The sequence below is a fragment of the Corticium candelabrum genome, chromosome 5 (assembly GCF_963422355.1).
Source record: "Corticium candelabrum chromosome 5, ooCorCand1.1, whole genome shotgun sequence".
In the NCBI taxonomy this organism is placed as follows: domain Eukaryota; kingdom Metazoa; phylum Porifera; class Homoscleromorpha; order Homosclerophorida; family Plakinidae; genus Corticium; species Corticium candelabrum.
The window spans coordinates 3,211,814-3,231,597 of NC_085089.1; the positions used below are offsets into that span (position 1 = coordinate 3,211,814).

Here is a 19,784-nt window from a genome sequence, read left to right on the forward strand (position 1 = left end):
TTAGTTAATTGCAGTCACGTGAGGTACACGCCCCTATAACGCGCGCTACGCTGGACCAATCCAAATTTGCTTCCTACGCCCCTGCAAGACATGCGCTGCAATTAGCCTCGTCCCCAGACTCTCTAAACTAAACTAAACTGACAGGTGGGACTCGACAACAGACACTGGACCACATACTGTTAACATCTGCGCAGTCAGAGATTGGTATACTCACAATACATACTGTACACTGTACTCGATTGATTCTTACCTCACCCCAATGATTAGCCACAGTCAAGGGATAGTTGTTGTTAAAAATTGACACCTAAAGTTGTTAATTGGCGAAAATCATTGATTTATTAACTAGACAGCACGTTAAATCATCACTAAACAACTCTTCTCGACACAATGAACTTTTTGATTAATCGAACATTTGACTTATGCTTGTAGCCTTGCAGGCATGGATATCTGATCTGCAACTTTCACTAGAATAAACAATTAACCATAATTTACCCCGTGTAAGTACAGTAATATCAACTATCTAGTATTAATTAAATGCAACTCTAGTGAGACCATGCATGCAGCATTGTTAAACCTCATTTTACGTCCATGCTACCAATAGAGCGAGCGATGCGGTTAAATTCGAAGTACTGTACTACACGCTCCTCCCCCCGCGCGCGAACGTCTGGCCACGCGAGACTACCTACACTTTTAATAGTAATCTAGGTAAAAAATGTTCAACAATCTCACAAGTAAACACCAGTAGGCTACCGTAATTGTTACCGTCATTCCGTATCTTGTGTGCGTTCACCGTCTCCTAGCCAATACACTTGAACCTTGAACGCTAGAAGTTGAACGTATGCAGGCGCCAGTGCGCAAGCGTAATCTAGTTACAGCTTGGCACCGCCCTACTCATAATGTCTAACGCGCGTGCACTCTCATGTTGAAGACCTAGATGATGTCGAGTTTGAAGCAGAGACGTCCAGGAGAAGCACATATAAAGCTCAAGTGCGTGATTGAGAGTTATAGCTTTGTAAATGGTCCTTATGTTATCTCTTTAGCTTTTTAGTACAAAAGAAATCTCCAAACTGCGTAGCTGCGAGCGGTAATGAAGAATCGGACGCGGGCAGAGGTATTTCAAATTTGTATTAGTGTTAGGTGAACACACACACACACACACACACACACACACACACACACACACACACACACACACACACACACACACACACACACACACACACACACACACACACACACACACACACACACACACACACACATCCACACACACACACACACACACACACACACACACACACACACACACACACACACACACACACACACACACACACACACACACATCCACACACACACACACACACACACACACACACACACACACACACACACACACACACACACACACACACACACATCCACACACACACACACACACACACACACAAGCTTATTGCCATTGAGTGGATGTGAATATGAGCAAGAATACTAACAGTATAAAGTGATAGGGTTATATAGGATGTCTATGAACAGTAAACTATTGTGCCAGGGCCAGTTGAGTATGCAAACCCATACTGGATATTATATAGGCGCTCACTTTCTATCACATCCACCAAGCTGCAGAACGTCTTATCTACTAGTCTAGAAGCGTTACTGCATTCTGGTTTGTTGACTGTTGTTGTTAGACGTACGTCAATTTAGGCAATAATACGTTGATATCAACATCTCCTTTAATTAATATAATTAACTTCCAGATGAAAACATAAGGCACACTGTCATGCTGATGTATAGCCACAGCATATTGAAGCATGGCTGATTAATTAATTAAGAAGTTTCATGTGTAAAGTTGGGAATGCCAACTTCAGTTTAGAAAGAAAATTTTACAGGTTCTAGAGTGTTTAAGGCACCACAAAACTCACATTGGTTAAAAGGCTGTCTACACCAGGTTTGGTTAAAATTCACAGTAGTCACAATGACATCAAGTGTTTTATGTCAGATCAAGTTCATGGTATGTCAACTTTATCTTGTTCCTTGTCTCATCAGGTTGGTGTGATGTTAGATCTGGATGTGATTTCAAGTTCACGAACTGTCACATCAACTTTGACAGTGTCAGAACAATTTGCATTGTATCATTTCAAATGAAACCACATCAAATCAAATTTTGCTTGAAGCCAGCATGCTGTCAATGGACCTTAATAAGTTAAACCTGACACATCAATTGACCTTATCCACAGTGGTGGTAACCATATATGCATGGTTAGGACGGGTACACACAGTGAAAATCTGGTGAGAATTCTCACTACTCAGTTCTATGCACATATACGTACTTACTGTAGCAACACAGCTATCCAGCATTTGCCGTCTGACTAAACCCATGCTTCTTTATGATGTATGCAAGATTTATCTTTCAGTTGAGCTACATTTGGTTCTATGCACATTCCTGGATAAGATACAGTCTCGCTGTTTAGTCTGACTAAGGAGGGTGTGGTGGTATCCATTCTATGGTTACCTCCAATATTGTGCAATACTGGTGATATCTGGTTACCACCGGTGTTCTGTAACATTGGTGCATAGCAAATGCGCATTCTAGACTGCTTGAATTGCTTTATTGATTCACTCTTTGCAAGAGTTGCATTGGGATGGAACATTGTCTACTTTAAAGGAATTTTCACGGTTGCAGAATGTCTCATTTTATATGACCATTAAGGTCACACAGTCTCACTTCATTGCTTGAAGATACTTTACTAGTTCTTACACGTACATGCATTGTACTTGTTCTACTTCTTTAGACATGGATGCGATTCAAACGTTGATTGACAATTCTAACACTGTCTTCATTTTGAATGACACATTGCACAGTTGTTTTGACGTAGGTCAAGGTTGATGTAATGGTTTGTGAGTTTGAAATCACTAGCCATAACTTTAAGTTGGCATTATGTAAATTTGAAGTGACTGGGAACACTCTTGATTCAATTAACAAAATATGAAATTGACTAAGTTTTATCTAACAGTAACCAATTTGATGTGACAATGAACAAGCTTGAGTTGACAAACATGAACTTGATGTTTACTTGATGCAACTATGCCATGTAAATTCGACCTGATAATGGTCTAGTCACTTTAAATAGCAGGCAACAGCAGAATGACTGCAATACCATGTCATGGAGGCATTCTCTCTTAACACATTCAGAACTCATAAATTGATAAAAAGTGACACATTTTGCTGGTGTGAAGTTTTGCCTACTTGACCTTAGATTAGGATGGGTGTAGATGGAAATGGGTAACTGTAACCTAAGGTACCTGTTAGCTGCTCTACTACACAAGGGGCATGTGTTAGAGTTGATAAATGCAAGTAGTTGTTGCTTTCTTGATGGAGTTGAACAATTGGTATTGTGGACATTGCTATATATAGACACAGTATTTACTTGAACAAAAAGTAAACTACTACAGTGGAGTCATCATGCAATTATTGCGATCACTGCAAAATTGCTGTATGGACCTGAAGGAAGCAAACAAGAAGTTGACTTCTGTCATATACACCTAAATATAACGTTATAGTTTAATGATTGAAAGCTTATTATATTATAATACATATAGTATCTTTAGGGGTATTAAGTATATCAGCAATTTTACAACAACAGAGATTGTTTAGGGCTTTCTTTAGTTGAGATTCTATTGCTTACTAGCAAAGTTGAAAGGAAACTGAACATTTGCAATGATTTTAACTGTAGTAGGAAAGCAACCAGTATTGAATGGGCATTGTCTGTGTAGATTTGGATGAAGCATGTGCTACTAAATCAAAAGACCAAGAGAATGAAGTTTGTTATGACATGGTGAAGAAACCAGTTGATGTTGTGCAGCTGCTCACTAACAAGGAGGATGGCGAAGCTGAGCCACCGAAGAAAAAGAAGCGATTTCGAGGGACAAACAAGAAAAGACCAAGAGACGAGAAACAACTGCAACAAGAACAATTATGTCCAAGTGTAGTGCATGGAGATCCATCTCAGTGTTTTTATGGATCTAGCTGTAAATTTAGCCACGATATCAAGGGTTACATGGCAGTGAAGTCTGTGGATTTGGGGCCAAAGTGTCCGAATTTTGAGCGTCTTGGCTTGTGTTCTTATGGTGTGACCTGCCGATTTGCATCTGCTCATCTAGGAGATGATTTTCAGAACATTGTCAATGAAGAACTTTATCAATCTTTACCTCAGCCACAGACATGTAACCAATTACTATTTGACCTGAAATCTCAGTTAAGGAAGAGGCAAGTACCTTCTCCTAGGACAGACAAATACTTGAAGAGGCTGAATGACTTGAAGAAGCATACATACTCTGTAAAGAATGTAGAGGAAACTACGTGTGCTGACAGTGTGGCATTGGCAAATGTGTCTTTGGAGACTGAGGGTCTTGGCTGTGTGACTGATGAGGATCAGATTCGACTTCAACCTTCTGAAAAGAGGAAGTTTGACTGTCGTAACAAACTGTTTCTTGCTCCACTCACTACTGTAGGTGGTTGTAGCAATGAAAATTATCACTTATGTTTGTATTTACTCTAACTTAAACAGGTTGGCAATCTGCCATTTCGTCGAGTGTGCAAGTCGTTTGGTGCTGATGTAACATGTGGAGAAATGGCCATGTGCACTAACTTGTTGCAGGTATTATTTGTAAATATTTGATCTTGTAGCATTTTGTTGTTTGTTGTAGTGGCAGTGGTAGAGTTGTTTGTTTGTGATTATTGTTTTTGTTATTGCTGTTGTTGTTGTTGCATAGCTTATTTATTGTAGTGTTGTTGTTTTTGTTGTTGTTGTTGTTATTGTTATCTACTTGTGATATCAGTACACAGGAAACAATGCAAGTGAATCTCTGTTTACTACAATGCAGTTGCAAAGCGGTTTTGATAGTGCAAGTGTAGTTTACACAGTTGAGATAATTTGTGTTGTCTTAATCTATATTCTTTAATTTTGTGACTGTAGAAAGTAGTCAGGGTAAATGCAGGTGGCGAATACAGGAACATTATCTAATATGTGTTTCATTCAGACTAATACTGAAAAATGCAATTCTCAATGCTACACTTGGGCAAACATTCTTTGTGCTTTAATTAAATAGCAAGACAATTAGATTTTATAGCCATTTCACATTATGGCTTGTTAAATGAAGGGCTTGGAGCAACAACCTGGTAACCCACATTCTGGGCTGAATTGAGTTATCATGGAGGCAACTGGTCTATCGTGTAGAATTGTGGGCATGTTGTTTTGTGGTTTACCATCATTCTGTGGTACAAGAAATCATACTAGAACAATAGCTTCTGGTTAATATTCTAGTTGTGGTTTGGCGCAACAAACTGGTAACCCTCTCCCACGTCTTCCGGATGTTGGCATGGCTGATGCTGGTGAGTGTGATAACCATTCATGTGCAGCTCACTCAGTGGCAATGAAGTGTCAGATCGAGAAAGTGGAAACATTGTGAAGGCAGCTGGGCTAAGAACGAGCGAAAGAAGCAGCAGAACTTAGGCGCCGAGTATAAGGCCATTCTCTCCATTTGATGTCAATGGGGGTTACCAGGTTGTTGCACCAAGCACTTCGTTTGTGTGTCAAGGTTAATTAAGGCAGCTGTTGGTGTTGTTTGTCAGGGGCAAATATCTGAATGGGCTCTTCTCAGGCGGCATCGGAGCGAAGACTTATTTGGAGTGCAGATTTGTGGCTCATTTCCAGACACAATGTGTCGATGTGCTGAACTTTTGAACCAGCATATCAATATAGATTTCATTGACATCAATGTTGGGTGTCCAATTGACCTGGTTTTTAACAAGGCTAGTCCTAAGACTCTGATTCTAGTGTCAATGCTGTTAGTTATTGACAAGTGGTTTATGTAAAGGGTGCTGGTTGTGCCTTGATGCAAAGGGCGACACGGTTTAAAGAAATTGTTGAAGGAATGAAGTCTGTACTAGATGTACCACTATCAGTCAAAATGCGTGTGGGCATTTATGATAAGCAGTGGAATGCCTGTCAGTTGGTTCCTAAGTTGAGAGACTTGGGAGTTGATTTTGTCTCGGTGAGAGGATTTTTTGTGGATGGAAGTTTCTTATTTGATTTACGTGATTTCACAGATACATGGTCGATCAAGAGAGCAGAGGTACACACAGCAAGCGAACTGGGAGTACATTGGCAAATGTGTAAAGGCTGCAGATCCAATGCCTGTCATTGGTAGACATATTGCTAGTTGTTGTGTGTAATGTACAGTATAATGTCTTGTTGTTCATTTTGCATGTAGGAAATGGTGATATATTGTCTTTTGAAGACTACAACTTGAAGCTGGAACAAAGCTCCGTTGCTGGAATTATGATTGCACGGTGAATCATGTAGGTAGGAAGGAAAAGGTAATACAACTGATGTCTTTTTTTATTGGATGCTGATAGCGGTGCACTGATCAAACCATGGTTGTTTACTGAAGTGAAGGAACAAAGGTATGTAGTTTGGAGTCGTTCTGTTAGCATGTGTGTGTGTCATTGTTTGTTTTATTAGTCTTTCATTTGTCATTTGCAATACTTGTAGAGTTTGTTATTGTTTAGGCATTGGGACATCTCAGCAAACGAGAGGCTTGACATCTTGAAAACATATACTGATTTTGGATTGGAGCATTGGGGTTCAGATCAGCAGGTTGTTAAAAACAGAAAAATTTGGCAACTCTTAGGCAAGTTCATATTGCTGTGATTGTAGGGAATCAACAAGACAAGACGTTTTCTACTAGAATGGCTCTCGTTCTTGTATAGGCAAGGCAATAGTATAATGATGAGACGTTACATCGGTTACAGTATGAGTGTTTTAGATATATTCCAGTTGGTGTATTGGAGCAGGTACCACAGCGCATCAATGAGCGTCCACCTGCGTATGTTGGTAGAAGTGACCTTGAGACGTTGATGGCTAGTTCTAGCTGCTCTGATTGGATCAAAATCAGGTTTGCTTACCTTGTTCACTCTTTCTTTGAAGTGTAATAAACACAAAATTCTCTTCTGACAGTGAGATGCTTCTTGGTCCTGTACCTCCTGACTTCTCTTTTTTACCAAAGCACAAAGCTAATTCTTACAGTTGATTGTCTCATATTTACTGATATATTTGTTTACGATGTTTATAACGTCCATATTGTTGTGATGTGCATTGCCAAAGCTGTAAATACCACAGTTTGTCAAGCTGTCTACTTTTGTCATTCTACTTCACCTGTTCTATAATAATCATGTGTTAGACCATGCACCAGCTTACATTTAGTACAATCTAACAACTCTATATATATTTTGTATAGTCTCTGTGAGAGATGTGACCAAAAGGGTCTGTAGCGTTGTTGTTTACACCAATATCTATTTGCAAGCAGTAGTTCCACCAAGTGACCTAGCTAGATAACCTGCATGTTCACGCTCAGTTCTTTGATTCGTACGTAGAAGATAACACATTTGTTGCATCAGTAGCTGAAAGTTCAGTACATGCTGCATACATGTTAAACAGCTGCCACGAGTAAAGTATGACATGTCTCTCCAGAAATTGAGAACGAGGAAATGGTCTGACCTATGACACGAACGCGCGCTAGACGCTACGGCAACGGCAACATGGAAGTGTGTGTTGATTCTGTGCAATCGGCTCTGAATGCTGCGGAAGGAGGTGTGTGCACGTACGTGCGTGCGTGCGTGTGTGCGTGTGTGTGTGTGTGTGTGTGTGTGTGTGTGTGTGTGTGTGTGTGTGTGTGCGTGTGCGTGCGTGCGTGTGTGTGCGTGTGCGTGTGCGTGCGTGTGCGTGTGTGTGTGTGTGTGTGTGTGTGTGTGTGTGTGTGTGTGTGTGTGTGTGTGTGTGTGTGTGTGTGTCATTTGTCATTATCGTGAATTATATTTGAGCTTTAACAGGAGCTTTGAGGTTGGAGCTTTGTGCAAATTTGATGGAAGGAGGAACTACACCAACTACTGGTATATTAATTGAATAGTGAACGTTAACAATTACAATTATACAATTAACTATTTTCGCCTTAGTTTAAAAAATTACAAATTGATCTATTGCAGCATGTCTACTGTACTTGTATTGCAAGAATAATAATTTATATGCTATCTACAATTATTATATTGAAGTAACCTATATTTGGTAGCTCAATTATTTACTAATAGTGTTTGGATTACATTTACTGCAGATAGCCATCAAATATATGCTCAGACTGCCATGATTACAAATTGAGAGTGTGTAGACTAATGCTGGCTGGTACAATAACTCTGTGACTTAGTTTTATGAGCTAACTCACATTCGTGTGGCAAGCACATGAATCTTGTATGGAGTGTGGCCAAAGTAATGTGTGCATGTTATGACTACTCACTTATGTTTTGTGTGATTGATATCAATCTGTGCTTGTGGGACATGCTTTGGTTTTTTGCTTTTGTTGCCACCTTTGCTTGATAAATCATCTAGTTGTTAGGTATTCATCTAGTTATTAGTCGGAGACAATGCCACTGCATGTGCATTTACTCCAGATCAGTTTGAGTCCGTTTATACTGCAAAATCAAACTCTGTCGAGTTGTCCTGAACTGTGTTGTCTAGCATAGTTTAGTTTAACTTGGTGTCATTTACCAAACCTGTGTAGAATAATTTAGAACAAGGCTAGCTGGCACAGATGTTTGCTTGTTTGATCATGCTAAGAATCATTCTACTAAAAATTTTGACTATAGTGGACACGGCGTCTACTAATCATACATTTGCAGCCTTTGTTGCATACTGCACAGGAAGAAACTTGGAACCCATTTTTACGGTATTGTATGAACATTGTTTAGACAATTTAACTGCTAATTTGCAGATATGATATCGGTTTTAATTGAAATGTAAGGTCAGTGCATGTGAACAAGTTAGGTGAACAAGGAAGCGTTATGTATTGTTACATATTAACGTTTTAGCTAATAATAAAGGTTATTATTCCAAACTACATACTGCAGTTACAAAACAATGGCAAGAGAAAATCAGTTATTTGATGACAAATATTACAGCTGACCTCATGATTTGCAATGGTAATAGCTAGGTTAGCAGGTACACAGCATAAGTGTGTTGTTGCAATTGCGATAGGTGCTAACGAGGCAATGGAGAGCAATATCAGAGGTGCACACTAAATCGTACCATTCACTACCTGTGAGCCTAGAATCAGACAGCTGTAGATGGGTGGGGTCACATGTTTATATGTTAAATTTAGACATTGGCATGCAACTGTTTTGTTATTTAAAATTACTACCAGATCCTTTAGTGATAAATTATATAGAATTATTACAGAATAATGATTTGATATAGTAGCATACTAGCTTATAATCATTATCATATGTTTATACATACATTACATATCCATAGCACAATATTTGGTTATGTGGCTTCCGCTAATGTTTGAGAATGGTAGCCAGCATTAATAGCTAGCCCTAGGAACTTATATCATGCTGTTATTGCCTACTGTGGATGGAGTACAGGCTATGTTGGATGTATGTCGTCAGTTTGCGAAGGAGAAGTGTTCCTTCTCAATGATTAGTCAAAAATTGATTACTGCTGACCCTCATCTGCAGTTGTGTGACATTAACATACCTGTGACTCGCCAATTCATACATTTGGGATGTCTATTTAATTAAGACAAAGATGTTACTGCATCTGTCAAAGTGCGTATTGAAAAATTCTACTGTGCCGGCGAATGCAGTTATAGGAAGAATCAACGTGTTGAGTAGAGGGGAAGAAACCTGGAGACAGGTGATGATGAGACAACTACTACCTGTCTTATATATATATATATATATATATATATATATATATATATATATTAGTTATGGGAGCCATTTGTGGAACTTAGAAACCAGAAGAGTTTGCAAGTTAGTGGATTCTGCGTGGAGACGGTTGATTAGAAAAGGGCTGGGAATAGGATACCAAGTCTGTGAGAGGTACAGTTGGAGATTGGTTTGACGATTGAGGATAGCAAGTTGAGTGATGATGAGACAGTAGCTATTATTTATTCATAGAACTGTTCACAGCAAATACCGCTTGGTTGTGGATGTCACATTGGCTACTAGGAAGTCATCTCAATCATGGAAGTTTGTGGAAGAAGAAGTTGCATGACTTTGTGATGCTGTTGCACTCAACATATAAATGGTTTCAAGAAATAGTATATAATACATAGAGATGGGTATACTTAGTTGTGATGTGTAGTTGTCTTTCTTTTTGTTTGTACATGTATGTATTGTAGTGAATGGATGATAGTGGTGTGTATATGTAGCTTGTCCGTGTGTAGTTTATGTCTTGCCCCCAAGTGGGAACTGCATCTTATTTGGGTACGAGAGAAAATATATTATTATTTATTAGAGAAAATATATTATTATTTATTAGGCTATTAGTTAAGGCAATTTGTGTCAGTCTGGGTGAAAACAAAGCCAGAATGATTTTATTCTACCCATCTCAGGATGCCTAGGCCTTGTTTTTGAGAAATAGAGGTTTATTTTGCTGTGGTGTATTGTTAATCTAAGGTGTCCTGTTAGTTCTGGCTTACATAGCTGTGGTGGCACATGATGATTGATGAAGAGGATGATCATGACATACCTATTTGTTATCACTTAAGGATAATCTTCAGTGGTTCATCAAGATCATCAATTATAAATAAGTACATACACTGCACATTACAAGACTCACAATCTCACAGATTTACTCTAGCAAAGTCATTACTAAAGTAGAACTGGACTGAAAGTGAATGTGCAAGTGTGTGTTTATGTATGTTACCCTCACAGAACTCATGATTTTAGGCATGTTGAAGATCATTAAAAGTGTTGTTGCTACACCTGTGTTTTCGATAATTCGTCCAAGGGGAGGGGACTTTCTATATGATGATCATGAGTTTGCAGTGATGCAGGAAAACGTAAAAGCTCTTAAAGAGGCAGGGAGTGATGGTTTCGTATTTGGTATATTGTGCAAGTATAGTATTTTCTCAGTCATCAGTATGATTTCTCAATCATGGTTATGTTTACAGGGATGGTTCTGTTGACAGGAAAAGATGCAGCAATCTTCTAGGTATAGATCATTGATCTTTCATTATATTGTGACAATTAATTACTTGTATGTTGTCAAGATCTCGCCAGACCAATGCCATCGACATTCCATAGAGGTTGTATTTGGTATTTCTTATTACTGTTATGTTGTAGACTTCAAGCTGAATTTTTAAGCTGCTTTATATTTTAGCATTTGATATGTGCAATGATTCAGTGGCATCATTGGAAATGATTATTGAATTGGGATTTCAGCGCGTGTTAACAAGTGGCCAAGACGCATCTGCATTGGATGGATCACCACTTATTGCAAAATTAATAGAACAGGTTGAAGTGTTGCAGCAGATGAAGAGAGTCACATAGCTGAAAGAGGTCTTTTGTTGTGGCTTTTTGTTACAAATACTATAGGCAAAGGGAAGAATAACTATTATGCCAGGTACTTACGTATATCTATTATAATTATGCAACGCCATGTATATACCTGCTGCATGTGATTAATACTTTTAGTCAGCTTTTAAGTACTAAATTCAGATGATACATACATACATACATACATATATATTTTTTTTTTTTTTTTTTATTTTTTTTTTTTTTTTTTTTTTTACATATAGTTTATTCAAATATAAATAATAGCTACCCCTCCACTAGAGGGGCCTCACAACGAAGAACAAACAGAGTAGTCTCTGTCTAAACCTAACAAAGACAAACGGTCCAAAATCATCCTAGCGTTAAATTGCCAAAGGCGGAGAGAGAGCTGCCCGTGAAAAGTAACGATAGCCCTGCTAACAGTAATACTACTACGGAGAGATGTCCTTCTAGCAATTGTTTTTAAAGTTTGTACATATATATATATATATATATATATATATATATATATATATATAAATTTGTTGGTATATTGTATGACATTGTTGAAGTGTTGTGTACCGTTACCTTATTATGAAAGTTTGCCTTATAGTTTGAATGCTAACAAGTTGTTTTATTGTACATTGAATATTACCAGTGTAATGCAGTAAACTCTGGTCAGTTCTTCTTACGCAAACAGTTGCCGGCAAGAGTTAGATCACTTCAATATGCATGTGTGACATAGCAACACAAATACTGACAGACACAAGTGTGCACTCACTCATAGACACACACACACACACACACACACACACACACACACACACACACACACACACACACACACACACACACACACACACACACACACACACACACACACACACACACACACACACACACACACACACACACACACACACACACACACACACACACACACACATGCACGCACACATGCACACACACGCACGCATGCACACACACACACACACACACACACACACACACACACACACACACACACACACACACGTGCACACGTGCACACACATGTGCACACACACACCAGTTTGAGCATTAGCTTTGAGGTGTGCATTTAGGATGATAACAGTGTGCTTCTGGACAATACGAAATAAACATACCTGTGTATATTTGTGTAAGTGTTGTTACTTTTACTTGTGAAGAAAGTTTTGTATAGTATTTTTAGGATGATTTCTTCATGAACAGTAAGAGAGATGTAGTTGTAATTAATATGAACAAATTTCATTGTATTTTGTCTGTTAGTGATCATGTTAAGGCTTCTATTGTGATTAAAGCCAAACTAGTACACTGCAGCATGGTTTTAGAGTAATGTTTATAGATTGCTTGTTACTCAATCACATGAGCCTTATAGTCCACATACAGTTTTTCTTCTTGTCACAACTAACATTTGCATCTTTTGTCTGTACATCAGTCGGCTACAACAGCTGCTGTAGGCCGGGATAATGTTTATTTTAATTTTAAGAAGAAATTTGCCACTAGCATCGGAGCCACTAGACCACTATACTTTGTTGGTATATTGTAATATGTTTTATACTTTTTTGCAGCTGGGGGTATTTCTTCTAGCAACTTGGGAAGAATTTTGTCAACAACTGGTGCAAAAGAATTTCACTGCTCAGCTCGTTCTACCGTTTCATCTCAAATGATATACCAGCAAAAAAATGTTTTTATGGGTGCAGCACTTCGACCACCCGAGTTCTTCACAAAGATGTGTGCTGTTGCTAACTGCAAAGAACTGGTTTCTGTTTTTGAAAAGTATTTGCATTAATTGTATCGACTATGGATTCTGTGATTTTGTTCAATTGTCAATGTACTAGAGTGTTTGATGAGATCTTGTCATATTCTGTTGACTGTCTAATTATATAAGACGTTCATACCTAGACATGCAAGTATGTAGACATGTTTTCCATAATAGGTATACATGATAAGCACCAAATTAAATTAACTATATACTGTTTTTCATTCGTTCAACAGTGTGGTTAAATAGCTGCCACTAAGAAAGAGGTTATGTCAAAGAAAAGAACGTATCTGAAGGAGTTCGGAGGTATAAAACCTATGCGTAGATCGACAAAGCTTGTGATTGACAAGAATGCAGTTCATCAAGCAGAGCGAATCAACGTACAGCAGCAAAATTGCCTAAAAACTCTCGGCTGCTAGCTTTTAGGTTACGGAACATGTAGCTGCTGCACAGTGTCACTAAAGTTGCGCGCTGGTCCGACGCTCGAGCACCGTTTGGCTGCATTCATAGGGGATCGCTCTGTTTCCTGTCGGGAGACACCGCCTACTAGATCCGGTCACGTCCTTGGTACATGTGTACTGTACCTTGGTATTTGCAATTGCAAATCAGCACGGCATCTATACCAAAGAAGAAATGAAGTATGACACGCACAACACAAGTCGACATACCCATGCCACTAACTTTGGGTTCAGTCCGCGAAACAATGAATCTCCTGCGTTTGTCAACAACTTTCTACTCTAGATAACATCCGCTCTCGTGACAATTATACCGCCCACATTCGTCTTGAGAGCGTGTCACACCGGGCGTAGACGTATAGTGCACAACGCGGCCGCTGTTCACACCGGTCATAATCATGATTAGCGTAACACCATTCTAGAGAGTAGCATTACAATCGCACTATAGCCAGACCCTTCCTGCCTCTAGAAAGAGCGTAAAGATTTAGGTGTTTCTGTGTTGGCTGGCGACGTCTAGCGTAGTACTCTCGTGAGACTAATTACTCGACATCAGTATTTGTAATTGTATTTGAATATTTACGCTAACATACATACTATACAGTCTAAGTGAAACATTATCTAATATTTCAGAACACATGGATCTAAATATCATCTACACTGTAACAGAACTCCCGTAGACGCTGCTTAGAACTAGAGACTTCAGAGACTATTCTTAGCCTACATGGAAGAGAATTCCAGAACTCTTGAGCACGATAAAATGAAGACTGCCGAAGTGCTTCAGTGTTTGGATTAGGCATATGTAGTCCTGATTGAGTAAGACGAGTGTGATAATGATGATTTTCAAGTGAGTGATACCGGAAGTTGACACTGTTATCTAAGAGCTAGAGAATGTAGACACCGGTGAGCGCGTGTACCTAGGTAGAAAGAGTGTCTGGCCTGATGTGATTGGAGACCAAATTTAGAGAAGACAGAAGACATATTTCTAGTAGATTCCCTTGGTTTCAGGCCAGAAAGTACTCTCAAAAACCTTTTTTCAATTCTCTTGATCAGGGCAGGTGGCAACAATTTACAGGATCGGTATCTAAACTATTGAAAAATCCGGGCCTCAGGTAAGAAAATGGTCACATGACATAATATGTTACCAGTCCTCCTGGCAAAAATCACGTGCCAAAACAGGTGGAGCGCGCGCGAGGAGGAGGACTGGGTGTGCACACTGGTCGTGTGTCCACACTCCTCCTCGGGGTATCTACTGTCTATTCCCCGTAAGTGTGAACTCGGCAGTGAGTAATGAAGGAGAGGTCACACCAGGTGTGCTCATTAGAGCACTAGGAGCTGCTCCAGTTGGACCATGTTACACCAATTATCTTCAATGGTTCCAGTTCATCCGTTGGTCTTACAAGATAATTGGATAATAACCATTGCTCCACCCGTTTGTCTTTGATATGCAAAAGTATTATTTTTTGTTTCGTTTGTAGGAAGGACTTAGATAATTTAATAAACGGAAATGTCAGACCTAGCGGTTTCTAACGATACCAAGATCATCGCGAAAGTCCAAAAAACAGCGGAGATATTGATGTTTTTCAAAGTTCACACTTACGGGGAACAGACAGTAGTGATTATGATTATTCATGTGCCAAATGCTCGGTAGTCGCATATCGCTAACGTGACGGTTAATTGGTATTGCATAAACCATTCTGTCATAGCGCGACTAATTACCTTCAAGATGCATATAGGCGAAGGGTTTGCACTTCTAGTGCTTCTTCATTATTCATGTGCCAAACGCTAGGTGGTCCCATTGTCCTACTGGTAGGTTACACATAGCTAAGGTTGTCTAGATTGTCCGTTGGTGACGGCTGTTGCAAGTTCCGTAGCTACTCCAGAAAAGATATCTCCTCAACATGACAACATATAGCAACTTGGTTGGTTACTTCACTGGCACTAGTTGGATAATCAGTCCATACAGTATTCCTTTTGTTGTCTACCATACTGGCATAGTCGCTGGTCTCCTCGCACTGCTTGTAATTCTAGTAGCAACCTTGATACCTGCAATTTGGTTACTCGAAACCATGTCCAGAGCGGAGGTGAGCAATCGATCTATTTCTCCTAACTCTAGTTCTTCTGTCCGTAATCGCCACGTGCGTCTCTAGGCGTTGGAGGCTATCAAAAAGAGGAAAGCAACGGCGGACAAAGAATACGGCCGTCTGAACCTGACGGAAGCCATGTCCTTATGCAAGATAAGAACTGGGAGAAAGTTTGAGATGCAGGAGCTGTGTACGTTGTTTATTGGAAAGCCGGCCGGTATTGTGTGTACTGCCTTTGTCATGATTTATCTCTGTAACTGGACAACTATCGCTATTTCTGCTACTGCTATTGCCACTATTGTTCCTGGCAGTGATCATGGCACATTTCTAGGACGTTGTACCGAGGAAGACTTTCACTTCCACGTACATCCTGTGGGCACCTGCTGGAACACATATGTATTGTCAGTACTGGTAGTTGGAGTAATTGGTATTGTTATTTCTCTTACCAAGCTTCCCGAGATGAGGATACTTCAGACAGTAATAGGAATTCTTCGCTTTGCCACGTTTGGAGCTATGATGATATACAGTGTAGTGACAACTGTAGAAGGCGAAGATGAAAAAGAAGCTGGAACAGCTCGATGGTTTCAATTTTCTTTCAACGGACTTACGGCTGCCATTCCAACCATAGTTTACGCACTTATTACTGTTGTTGCATTACCATCAATCACAGGCCCTGTTGCTAACAAAAATGGACTGATTAAAATGTGGATGGGAATAATCATCACAGCATCAAGTTTTTGTGGCATTCTAGGTCTTACTGTTGCAATTCGTTTTAAACATCATGTAAATGAAATCGCATCCCTCAATTGGGTAAGTTGTCGTTGACATGCATTTTGTTTATAGCCTCGCCCCAGCAGCAGTGTGGATTGCAGCACATCCTAGGGGGATGCAATCCACGGGGGGCCAGGATATTTTGTTTATTAAGGTTGTCTTGAACACAAAATAATAAGATTGTTCTATGGATATCAGATAATATTTTCATTCAGTGTTCTCTTCATTTGTGTTTTGTTTGCTGTTTAGGATGTTTAATTATTTCTTGATTTGTATATATTATTCACTGATCTGGCAGTGTTAGAAATGGTTTGGAAACAACACTCCAAACTATGTGTGTTTTGGCTTGTTGCACAATTGTTAGAAAGTTTATTGTAATTGTCTTATTTAAACTAGCAATTTCATTTGTGTAACCTTTGATTAGGTTCATTATGTTACACACACACACACACACACACACACACACACACACACACACACACACACACACACACACACACACACACACACACACACACACACGGGCAGACTACCTCTGCTCTGCATGTGCAAAGAGGCATAACTTAAATAGAAATAAGCAGAATAGCTAACTCTTGGTTGATGTGAGCTTTTGTATTATGGATATGATGTATAGGTACCTCTTTCTGACTCAAGCAGTACTTTTGTGAAAGTGCTGTCATATTGGATTGTGCTTTATCCATCACTGGAGCAGTCCATTCAATATGGAATGGGTTCTATTTTTTGGCAAACACAATGGAATCTCAGCTGTTTGGTGGTAACAGGCAATTTTCTAGACTTGACCAATCTTTTCATCGATTTCTTTGGGCAATTATCCGTCTTATTCCATCTATTTTTGTGAGTAATTTGGTGACTGAATTCAAGTATTTGGGTCTTGTCTTGTTCTTCTTGATCTACTTTATACCGGGTTTGCTACAGTATCTTTCAAGAAAGAGATGGATGGCTGAGATTAAAACAGTTACTGCAAATACACTGATCGATCTTCAACAAGAAGATTCAACCGAGTCAACTGCTTTGATTGGTGATAACGTGGCCATTATAAATGATACTCCTTACAGTGGATGGTATAGTCAGCCAGAAGTTGTTGTAGTGGTGCAGTTGGTTGCCTTTCTTGCTTTCGTTCTGACCGTGACAGGTCTTGCTATGTCTGGCTAGCTGATGTCAGTGATTGTTAGCTAGCTGTCCACATGTTTTGATTTTTTAATAACTTTTAGGTTGATGGACCAACTACTGGTAGACAGGTTATAAACACTTATTGCACTTTAACAATGTATTCTATCATAGTATTTATCATAGTAATTATTCTAATACAAGTATTTAACAAAGGATGTATACTATATTCTATGGTTGTGTATTGGTTTCTCACAAGAGAAAATGGATGATTTGTGCAAGAATATCATCTAACATAAACTGTGCATATATGTCATGAGTCATACACTTTCTGACTTTGAATCCTCTGATTAGTTTGGTATAAACAAGGCTGACTGAGAACTTTAGGTGTAACTAATAAAACCATGAGTGGATATAATGTTTTCACACAAAGATTACAGTTCCCTCTCAATTCTTGGGCCGGCAAGGGAAAAGAGATACAGAAATCGTCAAGAAAAACATGTAGCAAAGAGCAAATACACAAATATAAAAAGGAGCAGACACAGTGAGACTTACACCATTAACTTAACATGCTAAGAAAAGCTACAACCACTTCGTATTCTACATTCAAATAAATTCATTCCCTTAGTGAAGTCATTGTGTGTCATAGCCGCCCTCTTCCAGAACCTGTGTTTGACTCGGTCATTTTCACAGACTCAAGATGCTTAAATTCTACAAACCAATCTGAAAATCTAGAATCCTAAACTTCATTTCAACACTATTCGAGCTCTATATAGTTATGAATCTCCTTCCTACGTTCTATCCAATAGCCATGTAAACAGATGATTTTCAAAGTCCCATGTGGTAGATGACTCCCAAAAAACAAGACCGGATAAAGTTGTGTATCAATATTATTTTTACTAATTAATTCTAATACCCCATTTATACTGGCACGTTCAAACGGGCCGGACCGTGCCAGCTCGAAGCTACCCAGTCCAACATGCCAGTGTAAATGCAACAGGACCAAGTTGGAAGCAGCTGGAGTGGGCTGACTCAGCCCGTTCGATTTGAGTGAGCTGGCTCAGTGCAGCCCGGTCTCCTCGTGTAGTGTAAATGCAAGTAGGCTAGATGGTTCGGTCGAACATCGATAAAACATGCACAGCAGATGTATTATTCCCTGATATGGCGTGGTCTAATGACACTTTTGTGCGATAGCTGCAGTCTCTTGCGCCACTTCACCCTCCACACTCTATCTTTCAATTTTTTTAAACAAGAGCACGCACAAAGCAACTCCTCTAGCATCCATGTTTACATAGGTATTAAGACACATGACAGTCATGTGATTATAAAACACGCCTATCTGGCCGTTCGCAACCTCACAGTGTAAACGTGTGCTGGCTCGGTCAACAATTCACACACTGCTGGAATACTCGAACGGGCTGGCTGGTCCTCATTTGTCTTGTCAGTGTAAACAAGGTATAAAATGCTTGAGCAGGTGGCTAGAATTTGCTGCACACCACTATGCAGCATTAATTAATTAACCTTAGAAGATACATACAACAGTAAAGGGTTTACGATTCTGGGCGCTAATTAATAAACCATTTCTCCTTTTATATAGAACATATTGAGAACTGGACACGACTAGCACGAGAGCATCTGGCAAGGTAAGCAGCGGCAGCAGCTTTGAAACCTTTGGAATAACCAGTAATTCAAGCGCAGCTATCAGAGGATCGGCTGTAGTAGCATACCGGTAGTTGTCCGGGACTTGTTGAGTTATGTATGTTATTTTAGTTAATGACTCACATGTTAGCTGAGCACGGTTGACAAACAAAGGCGTCTGTTACTTTGAAACCATTTTTGTTAAAGCTTGAAGACGTGCGTAGATCTAGACAGACGTGCCTTGGTGGAAGCGTGGTACAGTGAAGGGCATAGATTCTTGAACTCTGTCGTTGCTCTTTCAGGAAGAAAAGTCTTGTTTTGGCTTAGCGTAAGCATAAATTCGGTGAGATTCAACATGTTGTGCACTACAGATCCCACAGTGGCCAAAACGCACTATGGTCATTTCACATCATGACATCGAAAGGTTAGATCAACAAAACTTTACTCTGCGCCCAACTGTTACTTACAGTCTACTAACTGGGAATTGCAGCCAACATGCATGGTTAGGATCTTCTAGATTTCTACACCTCACTCTGTTGGCATTGTCGGCGGTCATTCTA

General features: G+C 39.5%; 3 protein-coding genes across 4 annotated transcripts; all 3 read left to right on the forward strand.

The window, feature by feature from the left end:
• The first annotated feature begins 898 nt into the window (after positions 1-898).
• Positions 899-7,305, forward strand: LOC134179816 (tRNA-dihydrouridine(47) synthase [NAD(P)(+)]-like). Its single transcript, XM_062646783.1, has 13 exons — positions 899-987; positions 1,041-1,111; positions 3,775-4,508; positions 4,569-4,658; positions 5,633-5,812; positions 5,878-6,054; positions 6,110-6,206; positions 6,274-6,352; positions 6,419-6,466; positions 6,572-6,659; positions 6,720-6,772; positions 6,829-6,957; positions 7,020-7,305. Exons 1-13 carry the CDS (start codon positions 935-937, stop codon positions 7,090-7,092), a joined length of 1,872 nt encoding a protein of 623 aa, XP_062502767.1. The 5' UTR covers positions 899-934; the 3' UTR covers positions 7,093-7,305.
• Positions 7,306-7,561: 256 nt separating this feature from the next.
• LOC134179817 (copper homeostasis protein cutC homolog) lies at positions 7,562-13,295 on the forward strand. 2 transcript variants are annotated; one of them, XM_062646785.1, is made up of 8 exons: positions 7,562-7,652; positions 7,892-7,951; positions 10,787-10,955; positions 11,011-11,051; positions 11,110-11,145; positions 11,220-11,353; positions 11,435-11,462; positions 12,961-13,295. In XM_062646785.1, the coding sequence occupies exons 1-8, from the start codon at positions 7,562-7,564 to the stop codon at positions 13,179-13,181; spliced, it is 780 nt and encodes a 259-aa protein (XP_062502769.1). In that variant the 3' UTR covers positions 13,182-13,295. The 2 variants fall into 2 exon arrangements, with proteins under 2 accessions (XP_062502769.1, XP_062502770.1); XM_062646786.1 differs by having other exon boundaries at positions 7,613-7,662.
• A 2,178-nt stretch (positions 13,296-15,473) lies between these two features.
• LOC134179339 (uncharacterized) lies at positions 15,474-17,797 on the forward strand. The gene is made up of 3 exons (XM_062646206.1): positions 15,474-15,687; positions 15,754-16,497; positions 17,113-17,797. The coding sequence occupies exons 1-3, from the start codon at positions 15,505-15,507 to the stop codon at positions 17,629-17,631; spliced, it is 1,446 nt and encodes a 481-aa protein (XP_062502190.1). The 5' UTR covers positions 15,474-15,504; the 3' UTR covers positions 17,632-17,797.
• Positions 17,798-19,784: the final 1,987 nt, after the last annotated feature.